The sequence below is a fragment of the Schistocerca cancellata genome, chromosome 1, assembly GCF_023864275.1.
Source record: "Schistocerca cancellata isolate TAMUIC-IGC-003103 chromosome 1, iqSchCanc2.1, whole genome shotgun sequence".
NCBI classification, from domain to species: domain Eukaryota; kingdom Metazoa; phylum Arthropoda; class Insecta; order Orthoptera; family Acrididae; genus Schistocerca; species Schistocerca cancellata.
In genome coordinates, this window is record NC_064626.1 from 692,728,963 (window position 1) to 692,748,560 (window position 19,598).

The 19,598-nt window shown below is 38.5% G+C and overlaps 1 protein-coding gene across 3 annotated transcripts in view; it reads right to left on the minus strand.

Annotated features, from left to right (window-relative positions):
• The window catches only part of LOC126184461 (gamma-1-syntrophin), a 769,719-nt gene that overhangs the window by 42,876 nt on the left and 707,245 nt on the right, over window positions 1–19,598 (minus strand). For all 3 annotated transcript variants that reach the window (XR_007536832.1, XM_049926862.1, XM_049926854.1), the window contains exons 8-9: window positions 11,889–12,113; window positions 6,136–6,339 (exon numbers count right to left, since the gene is read on the minus strand). Coding sequence is in view for 2 of the 3 variants with exons in the window: in XM_049926862.1 (XP_049782819.1) it covers window positions 6,136–6,339; window positions 11,889–12,113 (429 nt within the window). In the remaining variant the exon portion in view is untranslated. The remainder of the gene's footprint in view (window positions 1–6,135; window positions 6,340–11,888; window positions 12,114–19,598) is intronic.

Genomic DNA, 19,598 nt, shown 5'->3' on the forward strand with positions numbered 1-19,598 from the left:
GTTCACAAGCTGAAAGATAAAGTTAATGTAATATCTTTACAGAAGAATTGGGTGGTAACAGTAAAAGAAGGTGTATTATCTTTAAGTGTATCAATGTATCTGTGCAGTACCATTACTTACTGTATGCTGTGACTGATAATCATTTGAGAATGGAGGTATATTCAATAGGAGTTGTATTAAACAAATTTCTAATCACTGAATTTGTTCTTGAAGTTGTACTGGTGACACAAAATTGTGTGAATAGAACCTATTGTGATGTGCATGCCTCAGTGTTTTGTATAAAAACATTATTTGGAAATGTGAATTTTTTACTAAACAACTAATGTGCATTTAAAACTACCCCAGATGTTCCACACATTTCATACATTTGAAAATAATGCATTTTTCACAGATGTCAGCAATTTTGTTTACAAATGTGCATCATATTGTAAATTCTATGCAAGAAATTAATCACAGTTATGTGTTCTTAATCGTTTTCGCCTCATTCTCACATAAACACTTATTTGTGTTCTCTCTGTTAATTAACCCAACTCAGTATCAACTGAAAAATCACTAATTTTATGGCCCACACAATGCTTTTGGTACTGGCTGCTTTCTATTACAATCATCGCTCGGCTATGGTGTCTACATATGGTTGTTTGTTATTGTCTCTTGGTGGTGCTGGCAGGAGGTCAGTTCACCAACAGTAACAAAGAACAGATCGAAAATAAGAATAAACTAACTAACCTCACACTAATGGCTAGTATTTTTAAGTATTATTTCTTAAACATTACACACAAGTTTACAAATACCCATCAACAGACAGCTAGACAGGAAAAAAGAAAAAAAAACCTTAAAAATTCATGGCTCTAGAAACACATGAGGAACTATTTTAAATTATAAAAAGGTTAGCTAATAAATATACAGTGGGGGCTGACAAAGTATCAGATATTAATATCAAAGAAAGTACAACATTTATTGTAGAACCACTAATAAACATTTTCAAATCATTTGAGAATGATGTATCTTCAAATAGACTAAAACTGTGAAGGTAGCACAACTGCACAAGAAGAGTGCCAAATGTGAAATTCTGATTAGAGGTCAGTATCTGTTTTGTCAGGTTTGAGCAAAATTTTGGAGACAATTTTCCTCAAAGATTAATATCCTTATTAAATAAACAAATCATAATGAAGGATTCAAGGCACAAATTCAGGGCTGGAAAGTCAGCTCAGTCAGAAACTTTACCCTTTTTACATTAAATAGGGCCTACTACAAAGCAATGGATGATCAATGTGTATCTGGTATACTTTAAGGACTTAGTAAAGTATTTGCTATTTTTGCTCATGGCAATCTCTTACTTAACTCATGTAACTGGAGGCCAGCTTAGCAGGTGGATCAAATCATACCTTGACAACAGCATCGGATTACAGAAATGAAATATAGTTATGGAGAAACATAAAGTCTTTAAAGTTTCTATTAATATGCAAAATTTCAAAGATCAGTTCAGAGAGCTGTTCTGTTCTTCTCCACCTTAATGATTTGGGAAAAAAAATAACTAACAGAATGACAGTACTCTCTGCAGCTGTCAAAAACTACAATAATTAGATCACACAACAGTCTCCAGGAAACTGTAACATTAGCAATGCAAAGATTAACACAGTGGTTTAGAACTAAGAGGCTCTTACCACATTCTGGAGAAAAAAAAACCACTGTGCTACATAGATTTCAAGCATCACAAAATCTCCACCCTGCAAAGCTTGACATCATTGATGGGGAAACTGCCTCAAATGTACTAGTGCAAAATATTTAGGATGCATATTCAGGAGAACTTGAACTGGGAGATGCACCTTAGTAACCTAAATAAAAAATTCAATGCACTGACATGTCTACATCTCCATCAACATCTATACTCCGCAAACCACTGTGGTGTGTATGGCACGGGGTACGTCCCATTGTATCAGTTATTAAGGTTTTTTCCTGTTCCATTCACATATGGAGCATGGAAGGAATGATTGATTGAATGCCTCTGTTCATGCAGTAATTATTCTAATCTTATCTTCATGATCCCTATGTAAGCGATACTTAGGGAGTTGTAGTATATTCCTACAGTAATAATTTAAAGCCGGTTCTTGAAACTTTATAGTAGACTTTCTTGGGATAGTTTACATCTGTCTTCAAGAATTTTCCAGTTCAGTTCCTTCTGTATCTCTGTGATACTCTCCCATGGGTTAAACAAACCTGGATCATTCATGCTGCCCTTCTCTGTAGACATTCATTATCCCCTGTTATTTCTATCTTGTACAGGTCCTAAACACTAGAGCAATATTCTGCAACTCATCACATGAGGGATTTGTAAGCAAAGTCCCACAGTAGATGGACTGCACTTCCCCAGTACTCTATCCGTAAACTGAAGTCTACCACCTGCTTTACCCATGACTGAACCTATGTGATTATTCCATTTCATATCACTACAAAGTGTTCCATCCAGCACTATTTGTATGAGTTGGCTGATTCCAGCAGTGACTCACTGATATTATAGTTAAAGGATACCACATTTTTTTCATTTTGTAAAGTACAAAATTTTATGTTTCTGAACAGTTAAAGCAAGTTGCCTATCTCTGCACCACTCTGATATCTTATAAAGATCTTACTGAATATTAATGCAGCTTATTTGAGATAGTAATTCATTATAGATAACTGCACAATCTGCAAAAAGCCTGATTTTACTATTAATATTGTCTGCAAGGTCATTACTATCCAACATGAAGAACAATGGTCCCAACACACCTGAAGTTACTTCTATGTCTGACAGTGACTCTCCATCCGAGATAACATGTTGCATCTTCCCATGAAAAAGTCCACAATCCAGTAGTATTAAGTCAAATGCTTTTCTGAAATCAAGAAATGCAACACATACCTGACTGCTTTGACCCAAAGCTTTCAGTATGTCATGTGAGAAGAGTGTGAGCAGGGTTTCCCATGATCACTGTTTTCGAAATCCATGCTGGTTGGCATTGAGGAGGTCATTCTATTTAGGATACCTCATTATGTTTGAGCTCAGAATATGTTCTAAGATTCTACAACAAATAGATGTCAAGGATATTGGACAGTAGTTTTGTGGATCAATTCTACTACCCTTCCTGTAGACAGGTGTGACTTGTGCTTTTCCAAGAACTTGCCATGGTTTTTTGTTTGAGGGATCTACGATAGGTTATAGTTAGAAAAGGGGCTAACACAGCTGCAAATTCAGTATAGAATCTGACAGGAATTCCATTTGGCCCTGGAGCTGTCTTCAGTTTTAACAATTTCAGCTGTTTCTCAACACCCCTGACGCTAATACTTATTTTACTCATCTTTTCAGTGGTATAGGGATTAAAGTGTGTCAGTGCATCTGTGTTTTCCTTTGTAAAGGAACATTTGAAAACAAGAGTTAAGCATTTGAGCATTTGCTTTTCGACCTTCAGTTTCAGTTTCTGTCTCATTCACCAGGGACTGCACACTAACTTTGGTGACACTAACAGCCTTTACACATGACCAGAATTTCTTTGGGTTCTGTGAAAGATCACTTAACAATATTCTGCTATGGTAGTCACTGAAGGCATCATGCATTGTTCTCTTGACAGCCAAACACATTTCTTTCAGCATTTCTCTATCTATAGCCCTACACTTTGTTTTACACCTATTATGAAGTGATCTCTGTTTCTTTAGAAATTTCTTTACAGTGACTGTATACCATGGAGGTTCCCTCCAATTATGAACTGTTCTACTGGGTACATACATGTCCAGTGCATGCTCAATTATTCTATTAAACCTGAGCCAGTGTACCTCTGCATGACATATGTTGTGGTTGTGCCACACTCTTGACATTCTGGTGCTCAAACAGTTGATTGTATCTGTCCTGTGTTTGTCTCTAGTCCATTGCTGGGATACCAGAGGTCACCATGCTTAGTAAGCAATGAACAAGTGATTTGCTGGCAGCTGTGTGAGCAACTGGAAGTCTGAGTTTAATGAGGATTTGTGAGTATGCTGTTGGGCCAAATTTAGAAGAAAGGTGGTGGCCTGGCCTGTGGAATATTATTGGCACCATCACACTGGTTGGAGTTTAACTACAAGCTATTTTACCATTGGAGGAAGCGACTCTGCTTGGGGAAATATTGTGTGCCCATATGGTGGACTATACAGTGCAGACTTTGGTAACCAGCAGTAATTTTATTCTTAACTGATTTGTGAGCCACTGAGAAGTAAATTGGAGGAGGGTAAAAGACTTATGGGTGCACTGGCAAAATAGAAGGCTATGTAGTGTTGATGTCAGAGCAGAGAAGTAGACAGATGGTTGAAGGACAGTGAAGGTTGAAGCCAGGGGGTTACTGGAACATAGAATATACTGCAGGGAGTTCCCACCTGCGCAGTTCATAAAAGTTGGTGTTTGTTGAAAAGATTCAGACGGCACAGACTGTGAAGCATCACTTAAGTGAAGCATATTGTGCAGGCAGCATGTTCAGCAAGTGGGCGGTCCAGCTATCTCTTGGCAACAGCTTATCGGTGGCCATTCATGGGTACAGATTGGTCTGTTGGTTGTCATGCCCATGCAGAAGGTAGCACAGTGGTTGCAGCTAAGTTTGTAGATCACAGGATTGCTGGTTCCGGTAATTATTTATGACAGATTCAGACATTTGCACAATATTAGAGGAAAGGAGCTACCAAACAAAGCACCATGCGAAGGCTGAGAGATTGCTGAGTGGTTAATCTGATTGAACTGGGTGCAGCTTTTCTGGTAATGTGTTATTGGCCCTGATTCATTCCCTCTTCTCAGACTGTAACCTTACACCTCTAATTTGTTTTCCACTTATACATTTGTCCTCTTTTTATTTTTGCAGTTTCCCTCTCTACAAATCCCTCCTTTATTATTCTTGTATTCCTTTGTTGACTTTAGCTTTCATCTGTGATTTGCTAAATGACTGTAGTTTCTTATCAATATTTTGTAACTTTAAGCTTAGTTTTGTTGTTTATCTTCTTTTTTGTATGTAATGTAGTAACTTCCCTCTATTCTTCACCTTCTCCTCTATCTGTTTTGTCATTTCTTCTCAACAAATGATGTCCATGTGCAGTTTTTGATAATGTGTGGCTACAGTAGTCAATAAATTATCATATACACCACAATGTATTACACATTTATACATTTTATGATAAGTTTGTTGCTACTTCTTAAATAAAAATTTACAATTTTTTGGCTTATTTCACATTTGTGAGGACCATTAAACTCAGGATCTAGGGTGAAAATATTAATGTAACTCCTTTTCTTTGTAAGTATGTGTTATTTGTTCTTGTGTTGTGACATGTACTACATATTTGAGTATCTCCTCATTAAGGACCCATACAACAAATATTTATCTAATCCAAGATAAACCCAATATCAATACTTGAGATTTTGCATTTACTGAGATCCCCGTAAATAGGTCAGAAACATGGAGACAAATAAGATTTTACATCAAAGACTTTCTTAGTAATAAAAAGCCTATATGATGCAGAAAATTAGAATTGTTTCTAAATTAATCATTGTAGATTAGGAATTATTAACACTGTAATCCAAACTGACTGGCTCATACTAATGGGCATGAACATGGATTTTTGTCTGGAAGATTAGATATAAAATTAGCTTTTTAGGAGAATAATAACTGCACTGGAGGGAAAATATCAAAATATAATATAGAATTGGAAGTATTGTCAAGGAGTATTTTTTGCTTATTTTTGTATGTATGTGTGTGTGTGTGTGTGTGTGTGTGTGTGTGTGTGTGTGTGTTTGTGTGTGTGATCTGGCCATTTTTGTTGGGAGAAGAAATCTGATATTCTGTGGGTCATATGGGTCAAACGAGGTTGGGAGGTGAGACCCCCAGTTAGATCAGATTGGGTAGATCAAATAATTAACAAAAAGATACTGATTGGAATTGAGGACACAAGGAATTTATGGCATAAACATACCAAGAGAAAGGATTGGTTGATAGGCTGCATCTTGAAGCATCATATCACATAGAAAATGACCAAAACATATGTTCTTCATTTATGTTCTATCTGTATAAAATTTTTGTACACATATAATATTTTGGGTTGTGGAATACTAAAAGTAATTGCATTATTTTGACAATAAGTAGAACTTACTTTTGTTTCTATCATTTTTGTTTCACTGTCCTGAAAATGGAGCTTCAGTTTGCATTTGCCATCATCAGAGGAACCTTTTAGCTGAGAAAATTTATATTTCCAAGAATATGTTTTGGATTCTGTGTCATAAAGGGCAAATCCCATGTTCCAGTCCAATGTCAGACCAGCCGTCTTCCCACAAGTCGTCACAGTGAAAGTTTTGCTCTGTAAAATATTAAAATATTTTGCACTGAAACTGTGATAGGACAGCATAAAAATGAAATGATTTGTTCACAATAGTTACATATACATGTACAATTGATGGAGAACATTTTCTAAGTGAATTACAGTCTTCGTGTGTATTTTTATTATAATTTGGAAAGAAACTACAGATTTTTATCTAGCAGTACTGCAGAAACCCATTATACTCCAAACTGACAGGCAATATAAACTGGTAAGCAAAACGTTATGGCCACTGTCAGCTGTTCGCTTGCTATAGTCATGAGAATCTATGGAAAGCAGCTGATGGATAGTGAAAACATGAGTACATGACATGGAGTTAGACAACCATGAATCATCACAGAATGACAAGGTAGGAAGTTTACTTGCTCCATAAAGCAGGAAAGGATATCAATGATACGATTCGCTGATGACATTGCTATCCTGAGTGAAAGTGAAGAAGAATTAAATGATCTGCTGAATGGAATGAACAGTCTAATGAGTACACAGTATGGTTTGAGAGTAAATTGGAGAAAGATGAAGGTAATGAGAAGTAGTAGAATTGAGAACAGCGAGAAACTTAACATTAGGATTGGTGGTCATGAAGTCAATGAAGTTAAGGAATTCTGCTACCTAGGCAGTAAAATAACCAATGACGAACGGAGGAAGGAGGACATGAAAAGCAGACTCGCTATGGCAAAAAAGGCATTTCTGGCCAAGAGAAGTCTACTAATATCAAATACCGGCCTTAATTTGAGGAAGAAATTTCTGAGGATGTATGTCTGGAGTACAGCATTGTATGGTAGTGAAACATGGATTGTGGGAAAACCAGAACAGAAGAGAATCGAAGCATTTGAGATGTGGTGCTATAGACGAATGTTGAAAATTAGGTGGACTGATAAGGTAAGGAATGAGGAGGTTTTACGCAGAATCGGAGAGGAAAGGAATATGTGGAAAACACTGATAAGGAGAAGGGACAGGATGATAGGACATCTGCTAAGACATGAGGGAATGACTTCCATGGTACTAGAGGGAGCTGTAGAGGGCAAAAACTGTAGAGGAAGACAGAGATTGGAATACGTCAAGCAAATAATTGAGGACGTTGGTTGCAAGTGCTACTCTGAGATGAAGAGGTTAGAATACCGGGTGTTACAGCAGATGACCTCTGTGTGTTCTCATGCTGAATCAATGACAGCTGCAGAAGTCACGGGATAACTGAGATTGGACTGTGGATCAATGTCATCTGTTTGAATAAATCATGGTTCTCACTACATAAAACAAATGGCCATGTCTGGATATACTGTCATTCAGGCGAACAGCTGCTCAAAACATGCACCATATCATGGATGTAGTGCTCAGAGCCATTTGAACCATTTTGTACCATGGATGTAGTCTGACTGGGGCACTATTATGCTATGAGGGACATACACGTGGGCTTTCATGGTACCTGTAGTAGTATTTGAAGGCAACATGACAGCTGTGGATTATGTGAATATTACTATGTGCTGCTTGAATCCCTTCATGCTTCCCCAACAGCAATTGTTATTTTTCACCAGGATAATTTTCCATGTCACAATGTCAGAATTGTGCTATAGTGGTTTGAGGAGCATGATAGTGAACGTACATTGTTGCCATAAAATTTGCCTAATCTGAACGTGATGGAACACACCTGAGAAGCTATCAGGTGCCAACTCTGCACTCAAAAACCACTGGCCTGAAATTTATGGGAATTGTGAGACCTGTGCATAGACATCTAGTGCCATGTACCTCCAGAAACCTACCAAAGAGTTGATGAATCCATGCCATGCAGCACTGCTGCTGCATTATGTTCGAAAGGTGTACCAAAATGCTATTAAGCAAGTGGTCATAATGTTTTTGCTCATCAGTCTTCATTAGAGACAAGGTTGTTTCAATTTTTTAAGTTAAGGATGTCATCTCTGTTATAACTCTGCCAGGAGAACCTTATGGACCGACTCCCTTTGATTTTCTGCATACTTACAGAATTTGAAGCTCAGTGCCTGGACATTAATTTCCTAAATTATCTTTAAAGATCATAAGATTTCTGAGCATTGGTAAATAAAAAAAGGAATTTCTAGGTTATTAGTGTGCTTGTCAGAAGCTGAGAGCACAGAATAGGTTCATGATTGTGAAAGTACTACATCAAATCTCACTAACAGCAACTTTTTTACTTTTACTTAAATTCCATTTTATTACCAAATTGTAATGATGATTAGCAAATACTGAATCATAATTTAAAAAAAAAATCTTCTTATTTTTAATCATTGGTGACATGAGCAAGGATGTAGTCAGAATTTTGTCAAAAGGGGGGAGGGGAGGGGGTCCGATTTGTAAAAGAGGACCTTTATTCTTAAAATTTTCGTAAAGAATGATAAACCATTCAACAATGAACTTGGAGTTTTCATCTTGTGGAGATATAATCTCATTACTTGGGAGTGCTGTATTTTGACAAACCACTAAGAAGCAGTTATGCTCCAATCTCCCTTCACCCTCCAAGGTCATTTTACACTCTTCTTTCAGTCTTGATTTGAACTGGGGAATTGATCAGGAATGAAAGAGCACTAATTTTTTGGGGGCACTGCGATGATTACCAACAGGGCTTTTGGAATAAACATATTTCTGTTTGACAGAGAAGCTAGAACAGTTTTTAGGGGTGAAAAATGCAAAGGATCTTGAATTATTCAACCTGACACTTCCCTAAATGCCCTCATTTAAGTATGCATCTCTCAATTCTTGCAGTGTAAGAAAGATCATTTTCTGCATTAAAGAATGTCCTGGAAGAGAAATGTATGAGAGTCTTAGTGTGGAGAGTTTCTCAAGAGATGCTCGGCTTGCCTTTGAAGCAGCCGTTTCCATTCAAGCAGAGGCACTACATCTTTATGAGAATTGGGATTTTTCAGGAAAGAAAGGTGTTTGGAAGGAACCAGCTGTGGCCTATAGTAAGGGAGCAACCCTGGAATTTGCCTGAACTGAGGGGAACCACAGAACAACATTTTCAAGGTTGCTGGTGGATGGATTCAAATTACCTTGCTCCCAAATACAGGGATTGCTAGCTCAGTGGTCTAACACTCAAGAGCTACCCGAAGTTGACAGAAAATTTGAAAAAACTGGTTGTTTTAAATTGTTTTAAAATAAAATAAAATCAAAATTTTAAACATGGCTGAAGCAGCAACTGTTGAAAATCTTCAAGGTACATGATAACAACCAAACAGTTGCAGAATAAAGATTTACTGAAATCCTTGACCACCGTTTCGGTATATTTAAATATAGCTTCATCAGAAGCAAAAATACACTAAAATCACATCCTGCAGTGAAGATGAATAAAACAACTGTGCCAAAGGCGTCACAACAAAATACTGAATTCTGACATTGCATGTTTTTCATTTAATTGTGCATATTTGGTAATTTGACAGTGCACTAATGTATGGATATTTTAAGATTTAATTGTGCATGGGATTGTTGGCTTCATCTATGCAGGATTACATGATCATCAATAGGTTTTGGACAAAAGGGGGAAGGAGGGTGCAAAGCCCAGTCGGCCTGGAGGAATTCAAGTAGCCTGCTCAAAAAGTCTTTTATAAATGAGTGAACTATAGAAATTGTTCCCAGAATGAGATTTTCACTCTGCAGTGGAGTGTGCGCTGATATGAAACTTCCTGGCAGATTAAAATTGTGTGCCGGACCAAGACATGAACTCGGGACCTTTGCCTTTCATGGGCAATTGCTCTACCAACTGAGCTACCCAAGCACGACTCACGGACCGTCCTCACAGCTTTACTTCTGCCAGTACCTTGTCTCCTACCTTCCAAGCTTTACAGAATATTACATTAATGGAATTTAGATTAGATTAATGGAATTAAATTGAAATTAATGGAATTTAGATTAAACAGGAACATTTTTGTTATTTAGCATACAGTTTCAGAAATTCTATACTGAGCGTGATCTTTATTGTAACTCATCTCTCCTTCAAACTGTGGTGTGTTATTTGAGGAAGAGAACAGCAGAGAGGGATAACCTTGTTTAGTGAAACCACTTGATGTCACTATGGAAACTGAACAGCAGGTGTCCAATTAGTGCCAACTGCTGTGGTATCACGAACAAGAGGGTGCTTGTGCACAGGCGCATCCTATAATGAAACCACATCAGATTTGACCGTATAAGCTGGTCCAAAGCTGGTCTGAGTCAACTATGATCCTATTTGTGGAGTGTGCAGTGAACATGCTAACAATTTGGCTCAGTGTTTATACTGTGAACTCTATTTATCAAAAGCAGAACTTTGGTGCAGTGCAGATTGAATTATGCTCTCTCTCTCTCTCTCTCTCTCTCTCTCTCTCTCTCTCTCTCTCTCTCTCTCTGTGTGTGTGTGTGTGTGTGTGTGTGTGTGTCACTTTTCACAAAAACAGTAACGATTTAGAACTGGTGATGCATTCAAACTAGACCTTGAACATTTTTATAACAAGGGGAGTGTGTGGTTTTTTAACCATGGAACATTTAGAACAACCACTAACTCTAACTGTACAGGGTTATCAGGAACTAACAACAGCTTTATTTTAGGCAGCACAAACATTAGCATATGTTGCAGAAATGTTTCTCATACAACCCATGTTTATGGCTTTTCCATCATTTAATGAACAACATGGAGAGTAAGTATTGCCATTGACTGCATTTATATATTTTGGCTTGTCAAATTTCAGACTCAGAAAGACAAAATGGCCATGTGCCTGACAAGATGTGTCATTTAATACAGAAATTGGAGCCATTAACAAAGCTGTCAAAACTTGAGTTGTGTAAATATTAGTTTGTATCCAGCTGTGGGACTCCTTTGTCACCGTGTCTACTGCACTGGTGCCACACGCTGGCTGTAAACAGAATGAGACAGGGGGTACTGGCTCATCATCTTATGATTAAACTCACCCACACCAGGGTCTGTCAGCATGAGTCCGGCTGCCAGGCAGCAGCATGATCAAACAGCAATGACACCATCACACTGAGGTTGGTGTGCGCAGCCCATGCACAGCACCACATTGCAAATTGGAATAGTAACTTACTTATAATCCCACAGTGGAGGGCTCTCGTCCTCTTTATGTTATGGTCAATTTGTGTGCTCATTTGACTACACTCTCATGGCACTTGTTACTTGTTTGGACCGAGCCTAGCTATGTATATGGGCTTTGTATGGAATTTGTGAAAGCTGTTTTTGCTGAAGTGATTTGGTTATTATATGCATACTTAATTGTGTGTGTTACTCATACCAACATATTGTAATATTGAAGAAAGCTATACATATAACACATACTATCCATATTATATATTTTTTATGTTATAAATTTGTTACTGGAAGCTCTAAAGCTTTCATAAAGAAATAAGAACTGTAAAATGTGATAGTAAGACCTTCAATCAAAGGGAAAAAAGTTATCTGTTTCCACTGGCTCATTTTTTTTCCTTCTGAAGGTAGAATTAATTATCATAATTAACCAGCTAGGGAACATTTTTGATACTTGATGTATATGAAGATTTTATGGTAACTGTTTACATACCCCCAATTTCATAACTGCAGCACAAACAGAGCAATGCCATGCATTTTCAATCCGTAGCAGTTCTTGTCTTGTTTCAACAGACAGATATCTGGATTCATGACCTGATGTCTGTATTAAAAAACAGTGCTGTCTCTCATCTACATTTTCAGAATCCTTTATGACTCTGAACATGGTCTGATAAACTTTGAATACCAACTTGCATTTAAGCCAGTCCATAATATTCAGCTGTAAGCATGGATATATAATTAATAATGATGCATAGCAATGTTCAGATGATCAAAATTGACAATTAATAAAGATTTATTTCATCAGCCATTAATGGCAGTTCTGAAATATGACCTTTCTTTAAAGTTAGTGCCTCCAGCAGAGTATTATTATCAGATGCTGAGTTACCTTTGTAATCAGTTATACAAGACTTATTTTTCATATTCTTAAATATGCCACAACAATAATCTACAAAAATTTGGATGAGAAAATATTTAATTCCAGACCAGTAATCCTTCCAGAAATGTTTGAATTAGTATCTTAAACTAGAACAGTAGCTTTTGGGAAAATGAGCAGTTAACAGCATCTCCAGTTGGCTTTCATAAAGGATTTTCTACCAAGAAAGCCGTATTTAACACCAAGAAAACCACAACAGAAAAATTTATTACTTGCTTACTCTTTGACCTTCAAAATCATTTGGTGCAGACAATACAAGTTATGCTGCGTAAATTAAATTAGTATGGCATTGATTAATTCAGTCACACTGAAAAGCTGCGTGTTGAAAATAAAATTAAAATCATAATGAAAGAATACACAATATGGAATCCCACAAGGTTCAGTAATGGAGAATACAAAAATAATCTTGAGGTGCGTAAAAAAGAAATAAATAGTCAAACTAAATAAAACATCATTTGCAATACACCCGTTGTAGCAGTTCTGCCTGCTTTATTTATTTCTTTGTTTGTTGTCCTTGGTGTCGATGTACTGCGTTGCTACACTGGCTGAAAAATGTGGTTTGTAATTTGGACACTGACTACTGTAAATACTGTAGCAGACAGGTACACATTTGCATTTCACCGTACTTTACTTTGCACAACCCGCAATAATAAACAGTTATATATGAATGGCCAGTGTGCTATTGTCTCATTAATAGGTTGCAGGTGAACCTCCACATACCGCTTCAATAGTTTTCTGTTGAATATCTATGAGTAGTAAAAACATAACCACATAGTTCACAGTCCTTCAGATAAATTGAAGTCACTGTCATTGCTTTAACGCATGGCCTATTGGTGTAACACTTATTTCACTACAACACTGATACATTGTTGTCATTCTAAGCAACACAGGTTCCTCATCTGAAACTGGGCCATGGACTGACTGTCTCATGACCAAAAACTGGGCCCTTATATATTGTCACAATAGTAGGAGATGAAACTACACATTGTTCAAAGTTAAGTTTACAGAAATTACAATTAAAACTTAACTCATTAAATTAACTGAATACATCGAAAAATTGCGACTTTGTAACAGTTTCTTCTACTGCAAGAGTTAGGCCAAATTATTTGTTTTAATCATGAAATCAACAAATATCGTTATACAAACAATACTTTTGACAAAACTGTTAATTACTTTGGAATTAATTCAGGGCTGGTTTTGCTAACATGTTTTCAAATAGGGCCAAAAAGATACTTTTAGATTACTAGTATTTTGTCTTCCAAATGTTTATAATTAGTATAGAATTTATATTTGTTTATATGTTGACAACAGAATTCAAGTTATGAAACAATTACTGATTTTGCCCTATAAAAAAAAATACTAACTAGGCATAGTCAAAATAAATTAGAAAATCAATTACCTACATATGGAAATCCATGAACAAAATTGGATCTGATGTTACATTCTTTAAAACTAAGGACCAATCTTTCTACTTATGAAAATGCGGATTATGTTCCCGTATGTTAATGGTGATCAGTTAAAAGTAACAAAATGAATTTAAGGAGGCAGATGGAAAAACAAGAGGGGAATTAAAATTATCCCGGCTTGTTTTGTCACAGCTGGATAAAAACCTAAAGTCAACTCATAAATTAATCAAGAAGACCAATTAAGTAACTTGTTTTACATTTTTTTTGCTCCACAGGGTCTTACATTTTTTTGTGCAATATAAACCAAGTATTTATTCAGTAAAAGTAATCAAGATAGATATTTTGCAGAACATTTCAGATATCCAGAAGTTCTTACACCTCACTTCACAGCAAATTAAATTCTTAACAGTATTTGTTGTTGATAAAAATCAGTTTTAGTTGATGTCTGAGTTATACAGTCACTTAAATGTGACAACAGTTCATTGACTTGTTGGTTGGAAAACTGGATTTTGCGTATGCATACCTGGATGATCTGTTAATTTTTTCTTCCTCACTTGAGGAACATGAACACCACTTAAATATAGTGTTACAACTATTACATACAAACGGTGTCGCAGTGAACAATGCTAAGTCACAACCCCGCTGCACTAGTGTCACTTTTCTGGGCCATATGGTTTCTGCCGACGCCATCCACCCAAACAGGTCATACGGTGCCTTGGTCCAAAGTCTGCCACTTCCTAGGAATGGTATATTACTACTGCAAACACATTCCCCATGCCACTGACCTAGAAGCACCACTGATGGATACTCTTGCAGGAAAAAGTCACTTCAGGGTCTTGGGTGGTCAGGTGGACTCCAGATATGTGATGTGCATTTGATAACCTCAAGTCAGCCTTACAGATGGCCATTACACTCACTCATCCCATCTCTGATGCTCCCATCTCGCTTACTACAGACACGAGTGATACAGCTGTGGGGGCGGTACTTCAGCAATCCGTGGGTTCTGTTGTAAAGCCACTTAGATTTTTCTCCCACAAACTGTCCACTTCCCAGTGTAAATGGTTGACCTACGACTAGGAACTATTTGTTATTTACGCTGCTATCAGATATTTCCAAGACGATATTGAAGGTCGCCATCTCATGGTATTTACCAACCATGAACCACTGGTATATGCTTTTCGCAATCTGGGCAAGGACTCATCCCTGAGACGTTTTGCACTCTGATGCTAAAACAGGACTCAAACTAGAGTTACAGACACTTCCTGGGTTCTTGTCACTCGTCTGGTGCAACACTTTCACAGGACACGTACGTCTGGTGATTCCTGCACCTCTCCGCTGGGACATTTTTAATGTTATTCACAACTTGGCACACCCTGTCACAGTTGGGCACGAGCATGTGTGGCTTGTCAGCGTGCAAAAGTAGGACATCATGCACAGCCCCCCATGGGTACGTACGATGTGACAAAATGAAGATTTCAGCTAATACACATCAATATCATCAGGCCCTTACCCCCCCTCAGACCCTTTCATTACATACTGTCCACCATTGACAGGTTTACCTGCTGGTTAGAGGTAATTCCCCTCACTACTGTCACAGCTGACATGGTGGCCTGAGGCCTTTTATTAATTTGTATCTCGCACTTCACCTGCCCAGCTTCTATCACCACCAACCAGGGCCACCAATTTCAGTCCACCCTCTTCCGGCACCTTTGTGAACTGTGTGGGGTGAAACGATTTATGACAACAACATACCATCCCCAGAGCTATGGGCTTGTTGAACACTGGCACTGATTGCTTAAAGCTTCATGGATGTGCCACGGAGGTGAGTGGGCTGACACCTTACCGTGAGTAATGTTAGGCATTTGAGCCGCGTACAAAGAGGACCTCAGTGCGTCTCTGTCAGAAGTACTGTACAGAGAAACCCTCACTCTACCAGCTGAGCTGATTGAGGCTCACTCCCTCTGGATCAAATCTGCGACTTGACGTTCGTCAGGCGCGTTAAGGAGCTAATAACTAACAGTCGTGTGCCCCCTCCTCGGCCACACTCACTTCCTCGTGTATTCCTGCATAAGGACTTGGTGTTGTCCACTCACATTATGGTGCACAATTGCACTGTCTGACCAGCACTCAGCCCTCCATACTCGGGCCCACATAGAGTCATATCACAGCGTAACAACATGTTCGAAGTGCTCATTAACGGCACACCTCAAACGGTATCTGTCTGTTGCCTGAAACTGGCATGGTCTCTGGGAGAACAGCCCAATACCCCACCCAGTCGGCCCCGACCCCCATGCTACACCCGCCTTGCATGAGGCATCTACCAAAAGTCCACAGGTGAGTGACAACTATTCCTGCACATGTGTCATGTGACAGTGCTACAGGTACATGTGACATCCCCCCACAGAGTGATGTGTGTAATGACTCCCTCAACTACAGGTAGCCCCCCACTTCTCCCCTGTTAGGATTTAGTGAGATATCAGGGGCCCGCCTCAGAATGTGTGATGTTTCTGATGATGACTCGTGTGGAGATACTGTCAACCCCTACACGGAAGTGGCAGTTAATGCCAACACTGATTTCATTTGCAGTTCTAAAGTGTTTTTTTTTTGTGCATCTGGGTAATGTGTTTGTATTCTACAAATGAGCCAGCTTCCCCAATGACATGTTGACCCACATTAATCTTTTCCAGTCTGTCTCCTTGCCTGTTGGTACTGACCCAACGGTAAAAGTCCTTCATACTGCAACAGGTATTCAGGTTCGCTACCCCAGCTCCCCACAACCCACCATCCCCTCCCCAGATCACTTCACACTGCTGTACGAGGATTCGCCTGGTCAGGGAGGACCATCCACCCCCCCTTGCTGGCCCGAAGATTTCATTTACTAATGTAATGTAATGTATTGTTCCTGTTTAAACACCCTCTCCCTCCCCCCTAGGTGCTTCCTTTACATGTATGCCCTCATATTTGCGTTTGTGCTCCACACTCTGGGGGAGGGGGGGCAGGGGGGTGGAAGGGGGGGAGAGGGGGAGAGGCTAATGTGGCTTCTATTGACCAAGTTGCATGTAACATCTTTGTTTGGCAAGCTCTTTGTGAGAAGTCTGTAGTCGAGTGCAAAATGGAAAACATATGTACCGAGAATCAAGAACTGTGTATATCTGTATATGTGTGCTTCAGACCAATAAAATAGTGCTTATTACAGGTAGTATGATGTACATCATCGGATCCGGCAATCTTACAACACTAAACCCATAGTCACATCTACATTACTAAACAGCTTTCCTTGGGCATGGTCATCCAATTAGAGTTATAGGATGCATATGCAATGGATTCTGGGACACAAAAATTTGATCTTCAGTATTTCATACAGTAGTTGATTGAAGTAAAAATTTAAAGTGCTGTTATAATCTACTCCTTCAGAGCTACAATCTTATGTTAAAGATTTAACACAACAAGTCAAATATACAGTTAGAAACTGTGCATATGTGTAAATGCACCATAGCTGTTGGTGCACATATTACCCAGACCATATTCATCCAGTATTTGAGAATGAGAGCAGTTATCAACTTCCAACACACTGTGCACATAATTTAAAACCTTTACAAAACTTTTTACAGCTGACATTCCACAAAAATGCTGAAAGAAGAAAGATTGTAGCTTATTACATTTGCGCAGTTCATTCAGTAAGCCTTCTGCATTCAGCATTATATTTTAATTTATCACTTCTTTAGTACTAATTCTACTCAAAACATAGTTTGCAGAAAGTACCTACATATACCACTGAATGTGCATTCAAAATTATATCATTGCACAACACATAGTTCAAGCGATACAATGCCATAAACATTGAGATGCAGGAAAATCTAGGTTTTTCTTAAATTGCAGTGCAAATTACCCAGACTATTATCATCCAGTATTTGATGATTGGAGCACTTAGTGACTACCAACACACTTTAAATGTAATTTCGAACCTTTTCTAAATTTATTCTCACCTATGGGCTTAACGTCAAATGTTTAATACATTAACTCACCTGTAAAGAAATCAGATGTCTGAAGCTGTTTCATAGATGGTAGTTTGATTCTTTAGGGATCAGGGTCTTAATGATATTGCATAATGCATTTAAAACACTGACAGAAAAAAATCACATCACCAAAAAATAATTAATGTGTAGTAATGAAATTTTGGGAATACAGTTTACCAGGTAACACATTTAGGTGATTAACATTGCAAGATCACAGGTTAGCATAAGTCCCATAGTGCTCATAGCCAACAGGTTAGCATAAGTGAGTCATTGCAGATGTGGCAGGCTGGTACCTTAATAACTGATGTAACTACCAGACTGTTGAATGTAAGAATACAAATGTGCGTGCTTTGTGTTGTACAGGTGCCAGAAGTGAGTTTGTGTGATTGAGTTCCTTGCCTGCCCCACTCGAATGGTCAATACAGGGATCATTAATACTGTTTGTGGATGACATCAGAGTTGTCATCCGACAATGTCTCCTAAGTTCTTGACTGGAGACAGATCTGGTGAATGAGCAGGCCAAGGCAATGTGTAGACATGCTGTTGAGCATGTTGGGTTACAACAGTAGTATGTGGGTGAGTGTTATACAGTTGGAAAACACCACCTGGAATGTTGTTCATGAATGACAGCATGACAGGTTGAGTCAATTTTGCAGTCAGAGTGACTGGGTTAACCATGAGAGTGCTCCTGCTGTCATACAAAATAGTACCCCAGACCATAACTCCAGGCACAATTAAATATGTCTCACACACACCCAGGTTGGTTGCAGGCCTTCAACTAGCCTCTTGCTAACCAACACATGGCCATCACTGGCACTGGGGCAGAACCTGCTTCCATCAGGAAAAAACAGCGCATCTCCACCCTGCCCTCCAGTGAGCTCTCACTTGTCACCACTGAAGGTACTACCAGGGGTGATTTGGGGTTTGGTAGAATGCACGCTAAGGGCATCTGGCTCTGAGCTGTCCTTGAAGAAACTATTTTGTAACAATTCATTGTGTTACTGTGGTGCTAACTTGCTCAAATTGCTGGTTGATGTTAACTAATGCTTGTGACTGTTATAGTATGTATTAAAACAGACCTGATTTGCATCCTCATAGTGGTGCTACTAGCACCACTCTTGTGTGGATGGAGCAAAGATCATCTTTCAGATGTAGAAACATGCCTACCAACTTTCACTTATGTCCCACAACTCCCTCTAGGTGTTGCAATTTTTTTTTTCTACCAGTGTATAAGAACAGTTACACTCCTTAATTAATTATCTGATCACACAGACAACACAACACTTTGTCAGGTAATAACTTTGGGGTCACTGAGGGTGGCAACAGCCTGAAACAGAGAACAGTCAATATGTAGTGTTCTGAATGGTGACGACTTTAATTATCAATTATTGGGGTCCAGTGGTCAATTTATCAAGCCCTCATACATTTACTCTATTACGGACATGTAAATACTAATCTATGTACATCAGCAATTAATAATAAGATCAGTACATATGTGGCTTAAGATGCTTTCCCACAATGTCAGTATTGGCTACTGAGCAAAAAAGTTTGATGGCCACTGGTCTATACTCTTTCTTTCTTTTTCTTGGGGCCTTTGTCTCTTTTTATGTGGGGTAGGCTGTTTTACTAGTTTTACTATTGATTTGGCAGTGTTAGTTACAGAGAGTGGCCGGATGCCCTTCCTGCCACAACCCTGAACGGCCCGGGATGGAATTAGTGTACTCCAGTTGTCTGGATCTAGTGTAAGCCATGGGATAGTGCGAATCCCTGGAGATGTCTGTAAGTTATGTAACTGAGGTGAAATATGGGGACCAGCCCAGTATTCACCTAGCAGGATGTGGAAAACT